The sequence below is a fragment of the Schistocerca piceifrons genome, chromosome 3, assembly GCF_021461385.2.
Source record: "Schistocerca piceifrons isolate TAMUIC-IGC-003096 chromosome 3, iqSchPice1.1, whole genome shotgun sequence".
NCBI classification, from domain to species: Eukaryota; Metazoa; Arthropoda; class Insecta; order Orthoptera; family Acrididae; genus Schistocerca; species Schistocerca piceifrons.
Window position 1 is genome coordinate 537,885,161 of NC_060140.1, and position 14,425 is coordinate 537,899,585.

Genomic DNA, 14,425 nt, shown 5'->3' on the forward strand with positions numbered 1-14,425 from the left:
TACACGTTACGTGTCTTTAATGCAGTGGTTTCCATTGCCTTCTGCATCCTCATGCATCATTGCTGATTCTTCCGCCTTTAGGGGCAGTTTCCCACCTGTAGGACAAGAGAGTGCCTTGAATCTCTGTGCGCTTCTCTGCCTTCTTTGACAAGGCCGTTGGCAGAATGAGGAGTTACTTTTTATGTGAGAAGTCTTCTGCCACCAATGCTGATTATTAATTAAAGTTTAAGGAGCGGCGGGATTCGAACCCGGGACCGAAGACGTTTTGATAATGAATCAAAGATGCTACTCCCTAGAACACGGGAGGATTAAATTCGGGCATTTCTGCTGGATTGTCGTTTGTAAAGGAACGAGCATGCGGGCTATTTGCAAATGCCGTACTTTTGATACTGCCCATCTCTTTTGATGAATGATCATACTGTCCATAAAAGATGTTGCAAGCCTCACGACATCTACCTTACTTCACGTGTTGAAACACAAGTCGGCGATGTGTCTGAGGTCAGGGTTCGGCCAAAGTGTGTGGCCACCTGGCGGGCCGATGAGCTGCTGAGCTCCACAGACGATAGGCTGGCGCAGCCGCCTGAAGAGTATTTATCTAACTACTGTCTTCCTGTACTACCAAAACAAGTGGCAGTCTCGTATCCAATCACTACAAAAGAAGAAACACATGAATGTACATGCGATGAGTGAAGAATGGAGAACCCACTACCACTCACCAAATATCACTGATGTTGGAGGGTGTATCCAAAACGAAAAAAAGGACGTCCGTTCAAACTACTCATTGTAGGAAATGTTACACTTGCTTAAATCTGCTTAACATGGAACATTATACGTGAATTAATCAACGATTCACTGAGTTTCAGTAGCTAAGATACAAAAGTTATTCGTACCTATATTGAAACACTAGGGTCGATAGACTAATTACTAATGAAGTGAAACGTTCCCATCTTCCGTGCCTCCCACCTTCCGTAACGAAGCGCAATGTGACACTGTTGGCTGCGGCCAGAATCCCCGTACAACCTGCTACGCTCATCAGAAAAATTAAGGGACGATACCGCTCCGCAAATTTAAATGGAAACGCTTACTATCGGACTCGGAGTAATTGTCTGTTCTATTACAGTGTCAAATGAAGGTAAGTTAGGGTCACCAGTCTCGCCGTAACCCGCAAGATAGGGTTAAACTTCTCACCATTCCAACGCCAATAACCGAAAGGCCCTTTAGTAGTCCAACCATTTTCACGAAGGTTCCAAGACCCGATTACCATGCTGGAATATGAACAGCGCCAACAGTTTATACCATCTCTTACTGCTCACTAGCAACACGCGCAGGTAGTTCAAAAAGTTTTGCACATTAGTCTCTAATTTTTTTATATTTTTTCCAGGAGGAGAACGAATTTTTTTGTTTGTAATAGTCACAACAACAAAACAGGAATACATTTCAATGTGAACAGGGAGAGAATTACAAACAACCATCACTCAGAAAACTACACGTAAACAAATGAAATTTATTGACATAAAATAACCCTAGCTTAGTGTGTCACTTCTATCCTACACAATGTACAGTTACTCAACAGGCTCACGCTGTGCTGTAAGGTAATTCTTTTTACCATCCAGGGCTTTCAACCAATCAGAATCATTACCAGAATGTAGGCCTTTTCATTGGCCGTTTTCTGCTCCTGAAAATAAGGCTTTGGTATGCTGGTGCTTCCCGACCTGGATTTTTACGACCTTTTCTGCAGCAGACGACGGGAAACAACAGTCATCTTGGGAAATCAAAAAACTTTAAGGGAACCATGGAAACTCATTTATGAAGATTATAGAATGACCGGCCCATTATTATCAGTTCGACAAAAAGTTCCTTACAATTGCAAGAGGAAATTGGCTGTGACGGCCACAAAAGCGAACAGGAGCATCCAGGGAATAATGTGTAACACGAGTTGAAATAGGCAGTGTGTTCTGAGCTGGTTTTCACATACTCTATCTTGTCATATTAATGTCCCTCTAAAAATCCTGCAAAAATAACTTTCGTAGCGTGAACTGCTTCGAGACGTGCAGGAAGAGGCTACCTAGGTTTCCTAGTTGAAGATCCACGGCACGTACAGCCCGATCTAGGTGGCTCCAAATATTTTCCATTGGTTTAAGAACGCGGAGTTTGGTGACCAGGTGAACACGATATACCCATCTTGGTGCTCTTTAAAGCACGAACGTACAGGGCGGCCTGCATGAGACGTTGCACTGTCGTGCCATAGTGCCAACGAAAAACAAGCAGTATCAAGGTGTGTGCATGTTCCAGAATAACAGAATGCGCACTTCTGTTGATCTATCGTACCGTCCATAATGACAAAATCACCCACAGAATGCCACAAAAACATTCTCCAGGCCATAACGGTCCCCCGACCAACCTTAACCCTTCTGAAGATAAATTCAGTGTGTTTGCCTTCGACGTTTCACGCCGTACATGCCACAGCTATCGGTCCGATAGAGCATAAAACGTGATGCAAATGAGAAAGTCACCTGTCCGCACTTATTGGACGCTCAGTTGCTGTACTGGCATGCAAAGTCCAGCCTTTATCGCCGATTAACAGCAGTCAGCACGAGTGCATGAACCGGCGCTTGCTCAGCAACGTTCGCTGAACGGTCGTTGAGGAGGCACTCTTGGTAGCTGCTTGTTTCATATTGGCGGTCAACAGTTGCACGCCTATTCGTTCGTACACATGTCCGCAGCTGTCTTTCTCCACTGTCATTTATGGTCCGTGGTGCTTAACAGTTGCCTCGTCGCCGGTTTTGGATAGCGCTGTTTTGCCATGCACACGAATGGATTACAGAGTCAGCCGCTTCTGAAATGATTCAGTGGTTCGCCCTACAACCAGTAATCATGCTCTTTGGGACATCAGAAAAATTGCACCGTTTCCACGTAGCGACAACGACTGCCATGCTTCCCGCGTGTGCCCGACAAGCCCTCACTTGCTAGTGCTGCTACTTGCCTTCTGTGAGTGTTTATTCCACGTTTAAGTCGAACATAGGCGATGGTCATAGCGGACAGTATAGCGTATGTTGATTTCATCGCCCGTGAGAAACATTAGGGTTTAGCACCCAGTGACAACGACGTAGAGCCCAAGCGCGAGTTGGGGAAAGATGAGAAAGGAAATCGGCAGTACTCTTTGCAAAACATCCATACCGCCATTTCCCTTGAGAGGTTTGAGACAATCAAGAAATATATAGATCTGTTTGTCTGGGCAGGTACTTAAACCGAACAGGAGATAAAAGTCTTAACCGCTTCGTCACCTCTCTAATAGCAATCTAATTTCATTTCCCGGTAGTAAGACTCCTTAATCAGAGCACAGTAATCTGTTACATCTTCTGTGGCAACACACGGCAATTAAAGCAATCTTATCGGACACTTTGCCGATGTCCTTGGGTTACAAACCGACTTGTATTGATTCAATTCGGCGAGTAGCCTACTGTGATTGTATTGCTTTGCTTGGAACCTGCGCTACAGCCACCGCGATGCAGTTTGATTGGTCACTAATCATAGCGTTGTTGCTGCTCGCTTTCGCCACAGTCATCCAGGTAATGGTTTTCTCTTACCCATATTCATTGTAGGTCATTGTGAAAAAAATCGAAGATCAAGAGCGAAATACGGCCTTGATCATTTTCAAATCTCGAGTGGTACCTCCCTAATTTTAAATATCTTTTTATTATGTAATGAAAAGTCTACCGTATTTAATGATATGTGTTTGTTTCACTTGGTCAATATTAAGAGCCAACTTATAATATGTTCAGTTCCTACAAGTACTTTTTCTGATAAATGAGCATCTCATTTACTTCAGACAAATCTATCAATAACCAGAAGGTTTGTTTGAACGACATTTTCAAATTAATAAATTATTTCTTGAAGAGAAGAGAAAATGTCACAATAAACCTCTGGACAGCCTTTGAATCAACCATGGCTCTTTGTATTGGTAAACTGGCACTTATTTGTACTGTGACCTCTAGAAGGTATTCCATGATGTTTATGTTACTGAAGAGACTATTTTAATATATCACAATGAGTTGCAACTAAAGACCTTTTGTGACCGAATTATTACCGTATAAAACTTTAACAGATAAACTATAATAAAGGAATTGAAAATTGGCGGATTGATTATTTAATCAAAGCAGAGATTAAGTTTATTCTCTGCTCCTCGCTCCCAATAAGACACAAGTAGAAAGTACAAGGGCGTGCTGAAGAGTAATGCTTTTTAAGTTTCACTCTAAAAACTCTTCGAACATTTTTAATAAAATAAACGTCATTAATAGTCAACATCTTTATTCTTCATGTCTACATTTCTTTTTTGGTCATCAGTCTTCCGACTGGTTTGATGTGCCCCGCCATGAATTCCTCTCCTACGAAAACCTCTTCATCTCAGATTAGCACTTGCAACCTACGTCCTCAATTATTTGCTGGATGTATTGCAATCTCTATCTTCCTCTACAGTTTTTGCCCTCTACAGCCCCCGCTAATACCGTGGAAGTCAATCCCTCATGTCTTAACAGATGTCCTATCATCCTGTCCCTTTTCCTTATCAGTGTTTTCTTCATATTCCTTTACTCTCCGATTCTATGCAGAAACGTCTCATTCCTTACTTCATCAGCCCACCTAGTTTCCAACATTCGTCTGTAGCATCACACCTCAAATGCTTCAGTTCTGTTACTGTTTTCCCATAGTCCATGTTTCACTACCATACAACGCTGTACTCCAGACGTACATTCTAAGAAATTCCTTCCTCTAATTATGGCCTATGTTGGATGCTACTAGACTTCTTTTGGCCAGGAATGCCCTTTTGGCCATTGCTAGTCGGCTTTTGATGTGCTCCTTGCTCCGTCCGTGATTGGTTATTTTACTGCCTACGTGACCAACAATCCTGATGTTAAGTTTCTCGCTGTTCTTATTTCTTCTACTTACCACTACCTTCGTCTTTCTTCGGTTTACTCTCAATCCATATTCTGAACTCATTAGATTGTTTATTTCATTCAGTAGATCATGTGAATTATTATGGGTGGAGGTTATACTCAACAACCGAGCTAGGTTAATAATTGGCTCCTTTTACCGACCTCCTGACTCAGCAGCATTAGTGGCAAAACAACTGAGAGAAAATCTGGACTACATTTCACATAAATTTCCTCAGCATGTTATAGTCCTAGGTGGAGATTTCAATTTACCAGATAAAGACTGGGACACTCAGATGTTTAGGACGGGTGGTAGGGACAGAGCATCGAGTGACACTATACTGAGTGCACTATCCGAGATTTACTTCGAGCAATTACACAGAGAACCGACTCGTGGAGATAACATCTTGGACCTACTGATAACTACCAGACCCGAAATTTTCGACTCTGTAAGCGCAGAACAGGGAATCAGTGATCATAAGGTCGTTGCAGCATCCCTGAATATGGAAGTAAATAGGAATATAAAAAAAAGGGAGGAAGGTTTATCTGTTTATCAAGAGTAATAGGAGACAGATTTCAGACTACCTAACAGACAAAAACGAAAATTTCTGTTCCGACACTGTAAATGTTGAGTGTTTATGGAAAAAGTTCAAAGCAATCGTAAAATGCGTTTCAGATAGATAAGTGCCGAGTAAAACTGTGAGGGACGGGCAAAACGCACCGTGGTTCAACATCAAAGTTAGGAAACTACTGCGAAAGCAAAGAGCACTTCACTGGCAATATAAACGCAGCCAAAACCTCTCAGACAAACAGAAGCTAAACGATGTCAAAGTTAGCGTAAGGAGGGCTATGCGTGAAGCGTTCAGTGAATTCGAAAGTAAAATACTATGTACCGACTTAACAGATAATCCTAGGAAGTTCTGGTCTTACGTTACATCAGTAAGTGGATCGAAACAGCATATCCAGACACTCTGGGACGATAATGGCTTTGAAACAGAGGCGACACGCGTAAAGCTGAAATACTAAACACCTTTTTCCAAAGCTGTTTCACAGAGGAAGACCGGACGGCAATTCCTTCTCTAAATCCTCGTACGAACTAAAAAATGGCTGACATCGAAATAAGTGTCCAAGGAATAGAAAAGCAACTGAAACCACTCAACAGAGGAAAGTCCACTGGACCTAATGGGATACCAATTCGATTCTACACAGAGTACGCGAAAGCACTTGCCCACCTTCTAACAGCCGTGTACCGCAAGTCCCTAGAGGAACGGAAGGTTCCAAATGATTGGAAAAGGGCACAGGTAGTTCCAGTTTTCAAGAAAGGTCGTCGAGCAGCTGCGCAAAACCATAGACCTATATCTCTGACATCGATCTGTTGTAGAATTTTAGAACATGTTTTCTGCACGCGTATCATGTCGTTTCTGGAAACCCAGAACCTACTCTGTAGGAATCAACATGGATTCCGGAAACAGCGATCGTGTGAGACCCAACTCGCTTTATTTGTTCATGAGACCCAGAAAACATTATATTCAGGCTCCCAGGTAGATGCCATTTTCCTTGACTTTCGGAAGGCGTTCGGTACAGTTTCCGCACTGTCGCCTGGTAAACAAAGTAAGAGCATACGGAATATCAGACCAGCTGTGTGGCTGGATTGAGGACTTTTTAGCAAACATAACACAGCATGTTTTTCTTAATGAAGAGATGTCTACAGATGTTAAATTAACCTCTGGCGTGCCACAGAAGAGTGTTATGGGACCATTGCTTTTCACAATATATATAAATGACCTAGTAGATAGTGTCGGAAGTTCCATGCGGCTTTTAGCGGGTGATGATATAGTATACAGAGAAAAATGCAGCGAAATGCAGGAAGATCTGCAGCCGATACGCACTTGCTGCAATGAGTGACAACTGACCCTTAACATAGACAAATTTAATGTATTGTGAATAGATAGAAAGAAGAATCTTTTATTGTATGATTATATGATAGCGGAAGAAACACTGGTACCAGTTACTTCTGTAAAATATCTGGGATTATGCGTACGGAACGATTTGAAGTGGAATGGGAATGATCATATAAAATCAACCGTTGGTAAGGTGGATACAAGGTTGAGATTCATTGGGAGAGTCCTTAGAAAATGTAGTCCATCAACAAAGGAGGTGGCTTGCAAAACAATGGTTCGACCTATACTTGAGTATTGCTCATCAGTGTGAGATCCGTACCAGGTCGGGTTGACAAGAGATAGAGAACATCCAAGGAAGAGCGGCGCGTTTTGTCATAGGGTCATTTGGTAAGCGTGATAACGTTACGGAGATGTTTGGCAAACTCAAGTGGCAGACTCTGCAAGAGAGGCGCTCTGCATCGCGGTGTAGCTTGCTGTCCAGGTTTCGAGAGTGTGCGTTGCTGGATGAGGTATCGAATATATTGCTTCCCCCTACTTATACCTCTCGAGGAGATCACGAATGTAAAATTAGAGAGATTCGAGCGCGCACGGATGCTTTCCGACAGTCGTTCTTCCCGCGAACCATACGCGACTGGAACAGGAAAGGGAGGTAATGACAGTGGCACGTTAAGTGCCCTCCGCCACACACCGTTGGGTGGCTTGCGGAGTATAAATGTAGATGTAGATGTAGAATGCGTGAATGTGGGTCCCTGGACCTCTTCTTCCCGGCTGTTGGCACCTGCTGATACAACTTACGTTTTAAATACACATAGAGAAATCCAGTGGCTTCAAATCCGGCGACACAGAGGTCCATTCAATGCAGCCACCTCTGCTGATACACCGACCAGAGTAAACAGGCTCTAATATATCCCGTACTTCAATCGCGTAACGCGCTAGGCAGCCGTCATGCTGAAACCACGTAGTTCTCGAATGTCCACAGCAACATCCTGCGGTAGTAATGGTAGTTCCTGTTCCAAAAACTTTCAATATTTGCTTCAATTTAACGTGTCGCCGATAAAATACCAATTAGTTTGTTACTCATGATGCCTAACTATACGTCAACCGACAAAGCACGCTAACGATCAAGTTGCGCCGGCCTGTGTGGCCGTGCGGTTCTAGACGCTTCAGTCTGGAACCGAGTGACCGCTACGGTCGCAGGTTCCGATCCTGCCTCGGGCATGGATGTGCGTGATGTCGTTAGGTTAGTTCGGTTTAAGTAGTTCTAAGTTCTAGGGGACTGATGACCACAGATGTTAATTCCATAGTTCTCAGAGCCATTTGAACCATTTAATCAAGTTGCCGTAACCAGTGAGGATTGTCTATACTTGAGAAATGCGTATTATACCGGTTAACACTAGCATGTTTTGTGAATGTTGACTCATCCGAAAATAGTACCTCGTTTGTATTTTTTGACGTGCCCATTCAGGAAACACTACCAGATTATGGAAGACGGCGGCATGAAGTTCTAGATGTTGTGATACATGGTATGGATGATACTTATGGCAATGCAGTATTGTAACAGTACCATTACCTATGGGGATACCAGAATTGCGGTGTAAATGCCCGGCGCTTATCCGTGGGTTGCGGTGAACTATCTTTAGTAGAGCCATTTCATTAACTTCTCCTCTAACACTATTGCTTTTGGCGGTCCGTACGCTGCCATCATACATAAAGGCGTTCACAACCTCGTAAAAGAACGAACACGAGTGAGATTTCTTTGCAAAACACTCGGCATACAAGACAACAACAGCCACAACATTTCTCCTACGCCGGCCGCTGTGGCCGAGCTGATTTAGACGCTTCAGTACGGAAATGCGCTGCTGCTACGGTCGTAGGTTCGAATCCTGACTCGGGCATGGATGTGTGTGATGTCCTTAGGTTAGTTTAGGTTTAAGCTGTCCTAGGTCTAGGGGACTGATGACCTCAGCTGTTAAGTCCCATAGTGCTTAGAGCCATTTGAACCATTTGAATTTCTCCTATATTGTACTTTTTTTATTCTCTGGTTGCAACATTCATCGTCTACTTGCCTTCTGCAAATCATAGCTAGGTGTGCTGTCAATAAGCACTGCGCAACTACGGTATTTTTAGAGACGCTACCTCTTCTACGCCTACATCTACATCTACATCCATACTCCGCAAGCCACCTGACGGTGTGTGGCAAAGGGTACTTTCAATACCTCTATTGGTTCTCTCTTCTATTCTAGTCTCGTATTGTTCATGGAAAGAAAGACTGTCGGTATGCCTCTTTGTGGGCTCTAATCTCTCTGATTTTATCCTCATGGTCTCTTCGCGAGATATACGTAGGAGGGAGCAGTATACTGCTTGACTTCTCGGTGAAGATATGTTCTCGAAACTTCAACAAAAGCCCGTATCTAGCTACTGAGCGTCTCTCCTGCACGATACATGAACTCCAGTCGCAGTGGTTCAAATGGCTCTGAGCACTATGGGACTTAACATCTATGGTCATCAGTCCCCTAGAACGTAGAACTACTTAAACCGAACTAACCTAAGGACATCACACAACACCCAGTCATCACGAGGCAGAAAAAATCCCTGACCGCGCCGGGAATCGAACCCGGGAACCCGGGCGTGGGAAGCGAGAACGCTACCGCACGACCAGTCGCAGTGCACTGCGTGTCATGATCGTCGTAGTTCGCTACACGGCCGCGGTGGCGCTTGCAGCGATCCTCTGTTCTATGTGGAGGAGGAATACAACGTTGCGACTGGGGTTTCGAATTACAAGTTATGGAATACTGGCCCGTTCCTATCCTCGCATGGTGGAGGTGAGGTCCCATGTGCCATTGGATATTCAAGGGCCTCGAGTAGCATGTCGGAAATTACGATTGTGTACCCGTTTCTATTCCTCCGGTTACAGCGACTTCTGTTGCGAACTGAAGAAAATGCTTCAGACATAACGTATTGCAAATCTTGCCGTAGATCGTAATCTGCAATAAAAACGGCGGTTTCCATTGAAGATTTCAAATTTGCTCCCCACCACCCATGCACAGGGTGCAATGGTGTGTTAAGTGTGTATCGTTGGATGGCCACCTCCGAGACAGATAAATTGGAATCATAACTGTTTTCGATCCGATGTGTAGTTTTCGAGATATTTCAATGTCCTCATTTAAAAGTAGCACCTGGTATAAACTTAATGGTATTGAGATCTATTATACAAGCAACGTTAGAATCACATAAGCATCGACATCAACTACCGACCTGAATGATTTACTAAATGCAGGATGGTTTATAGATCGATAGTAAGTGACCACTTTAGTGCATGTATCCCAATCAAAATGTTTATGAGGTTCTTTGTTGATTAGGAATGATAAACAGGAACTGTTTTTGGTTCGAAGGTTTATGGATAATATACATTAATAACGTGATTCTTGAGTTTCTCCCGGCGTATTTGATAGTCAAAATATCCACGGGTGTGCTGCCGGTCTATAGTGTCCAACGGGCGCAATATTTCGGCGATCATACATGTCGCCATCATCAGGTGAACTGACGGACTGAGCTCCTGTGAACGTGCCGGCACGGAGATCCGTACGCTATGGCTGCTCAGAGGGAACTGGGTTCGGTCGCGGCGGCGGCCGATTTAAATACCCTCCGCCCGCGGTGCGCTCCCTCCGCCGTCCGCGCCCCGCGCCACGGTCGCGCGGTTGAACAGATTGCGACGGCGTCTGAGATGACGTCGGAGTGATGGCGTGAAGGAAAACGAAAATATTTTGCTGGGTGAATTAGAGTGTAAGTGTCTCACATATTTGTATTAGATGAAGAGCATTTGATACTTTTACGTGTGTTGTATGCAGGTGCTCAGTTACCAGTAACCTTCCGTTCATAGGAACTTTACAAGCGTGAAAAAGTGAATCTGACAACGTAAACTAAGCAATTCTATGGTGTACATAAATTCTGAGCTTTTTCCCGTAGGTAACTAATAGCTTGACTCGAGCAATAACAATGTCAGTCTATTTTATGGCATGTACCCAAAGTTCTGCTCTTCTTAGTATGAAGGCGATGAATTTGGGTCAAATGGCTCTGAGCACTATGGGACTCAACTGCTGTGGTCATAAGTCCCCTAGAACTTAGAACTAATTAAACCTAACTAACCTAAGGACATCACACACATCCATGCCCGAGGCAGGATTCGAACCTGCGACCGTAGCAGCCCCGCGGTTCCCGACTGCGCTCCTAGAACCACTAGACCACCGCGGCCGGCCGCGATGAATTTGGATGCATGCTCAGTCCACAGAAGTTTAAAGAATTATAGTCCATAGCGATGATAGACCGTTCAGTAGAAAAGAGGCAGTGAAAACTGGAACTGCAATTACAGATATTTAAACTGAATTATCAAAAAACGTCTCTCCACGCACCGCAGCATATGCATTGTAACTGCTTGACTGTCTCATAAACAACTCATATCTCAGACGAATCGTTCAGTGTATAGTACAAATGTAGAGGTATTGCGCACGCGTACGCATTTTTACGAGAGTGCCTCTGAGTTGAAACACTATATTGGATGCGCAGCAATTTCAAAATAAGTTTGGCCACTTTGTGTTTAAGGATGTTGCGTTCGTTGCATTATCTAACAATGGATGAGCTATGCTATTTCATGTCATGCTATTTAACAATCGTTGTTTCACCCATACCGTTTAGTGTAGTACAATTTGCTAGGAGCCAATGAGCCACTGTATGATTGACTCAATTTTGCCATGGGAAGGACTGGGATACTGAGCGAACTTCTCTTGAAAATAATATGACATCGCGCCGAAACTATCATCACACAGTCGAAAGGCAGTGAAAATGTTTTGTACGTGGGTGAAATCTTTAAAAGCGCATAAATCCGAAATCTCAAAGGGTAAAACTGTTCATCAACTGAAGACCCATTCAGCCGGCCTGCGTGGCCGAGCGGTTCTAGACGCTACAGTCTGGAACCGCGCGACCGCTACGGTCGTAGGTTAGAATCCTGCCTCGGGCATGGATGTGTGTGATATCCTTAGGTAAGTTAGGTTTAAGTAGTTCTAATTTCTAGGGGACTGATGACCTCAGATGTTATGTCCTATAGTGCTCAGAGGCATTTGAACCATTTTTTGAAGACCGAGTCAAATGTTTGTGTGTTTCAAATAATCGACAAATACTTTTACATTGGATTACGAATAAATGATATCGTATTTTAAGACTGAGCATTTACTTATTCAGCTCCCCTACACCTATTTTTACGCGGAGACAGTACTCGTCCTGCTGTGTAGATCTGCTCCATGAGCCATCATGGCCACCACAACCAATGCACAGGCACCATGTCAGGATCAGGAAAAGGCATGCTTCATATGTGGTGCATCAGACATTAAAAAGTGATGTATGACACGTGCTAGCAGCTTTCCATCGCCATACTAGTGGCTCCACATAAAAAGCATGATGTATTGGCGTAATATAACATATGATGATTATGCATTGCTTTCTCAATTCCGTTCACATGCTCAACCAAGTCAGGGTGGTGAGATACTGTATGATTTCAACAAGACATCTGTTTGGTGCAAATACTACCAAATGACTGTAAGTAGTGAATAGTGTGAGATCATCCGCATTAGTACTAAACGGAATCGGTTAAATTTCGCTTACAAATAACGCAAATATATAGGCTTTCAGTTCAACTAAATACCTACAATATATCTATTATCAACAACTTAAATTGGAAACGAGCTCATAGATAATGTTGTGGGGAAGGCGAATAAAAGACTGTGTTATATTGCCAGAATACCTGGAAGATGCAATGGATCTACTAAAGAAACTGCCTACTCAACGCTTGCCCTCCCCGGCTAGAGCAGTGTTGTCTTTTATGGGATACTTACCAGAGGCCGCCAAAAACGTTCAAAAAAAGGACACTAGTCTTGTATTATTACGAGAGAGTATTATGGATATGGGGTGAGGGCTGGGATGGCAATCGTTAAAACTTGGGGGTTTTTCGTCGTGGAGAGAATTTTTTACGAAGTTTCAGTCATCAGCTTTATCCCCCGAAAACGAAATTATTTTGTTGACACCCATGTAGAAAGGGCGAAATCAGAGCTTAAAAGGATATATTTAAGTGTTCGTTTTTCCCGCGCGGTGTTTGAGAATAGAACGATAGACAAAGAGTCTGAAGGTTGTTCGATGAACCCTCTGCAAGCCACTGAAGTATGAATTATAGAGTATTCATGTTTATGTAGATGTAACTGTAGAATTTATTAATTCCTATTCTATAGAAGGTGAGTGCTGACACGTGTGAATATTATCAAACCAGCAGTTTAATAAATAATGGTTGCAAAATATTGACACGAATAATTTATAAATGAATGGAAAAGTCGGTGGATTCTGACCACAGGAAAGGCCAGTTTGGGTTCCGGAGAAATACTGGAGCACGCGAAGCAATACTGATACTAGCAACTAGCTTAAAAGGTAGGTTAAAGAAAGGAAAACCAATCTTTATAGCATTTGTACATTCAGGGAAAGCTTTTGACGCTGTTTTCTAGAATACTATTTTTTTATAATCTGAAGGTGCCAGGGATAAAGTACAGGGAGTGAACAGTTGTCCACAACGTATTCAGAAAGCTGGCTGCCGTTGTAAGAACCTAAGGGCGTGAAAGGCTGTAGGGGTTGAGGAGGGAAAGACTAGGAGTTTTATGCTCTTTTCTATGGTATTCAGTCTGTCCACTGATTAGGAAGTAAAAGAAGCTAAGGAGAAATTTAACCAAGGAATTAAAGTTCATGAGGAAGAAATAAAAACTTTACGGATTCCCGACGACATTGCAATTCTGTGAGGTATGGCAAAGGACTAGGAAGAGCAGTTGAACGGGTGGGAAAGTGTCTTGAAAAATATTAGTGGAACATAGTAGAGTTCAATCAGGAGACGATGTGGAAATTAGATTACGAAATGATACACAAAATAGAATTCTGCTATTTCGCTAGCAAAATAACTGACGATGGTTAAAGTCGAGAGATACAAAATACAGACAGGCAACAGCACAAAAAGAATTTCTGGAAACCAGAAATTTACTAGCGTCTAAAATCAATTTATATGTTACAAACACTTTTTTGTACGGAAATGAAACATGGGCGATAAGTAGTTCACACAAGAAGAAAACAGTATCTTCTGAAATGCGATGCTACAGAAGAGTACTCCAGTTTAGGTGTGTAGTACGAGTAACTAATGACGCGGTAATGAATCGAATTGGGGTTAGAAAGAAAAGTATGGTACAACTCGACTAAAAGAAGGGGTGAGAGGATAGGACATATCCAGAGGCATCAAGGAATTAACAGTTTGGTAATCGAAGTAAGTGTGAGGGATAAAATTGTAGAGGAATACAAGGTTTGAATACAGTAATCAGATGGATGTAGGTTTCGTTGATTATGCAGAGATGAAGAGGTTTGCTCAGGATAGATTAGCGTACAGAGTTACATCAAACCTTTCTTTAGATTGAAGAACACAATAAGAACAAGTTCTGACGATTTATTAAAGTACAAAACACGTGCTACATTCTGTAACTGTAGTCAAATCCAGAGCCGCCGTTCTGTGTGCACTTGCTA

At 43.0% G+C, this 14,425-nt stretch overlaps 1 protein-coding gene across 1 annotated transcript in view; it reads left to right on the forward strand.

Moving 5' to 3' along the window:
• The first annotated feature begins 3,506 nt into the window (after nt 1-3,506).
• The window catches only part of LOC124788812 (cholinesterase-like), an 83,229-nt gene continuing 72,310 nt past the window's right edge, over nt 3,507-14,425 (forward strand). The window contains exon 1 of the mRNA XM_047256093.1: nt 3,507-3,569. Coding sequence (XP_047112049.1) covers nt 3,507-3,569 — 63 coding nt within the window. The remainder of the gene's footprint in view (nt 3,570-14,425) is intronic.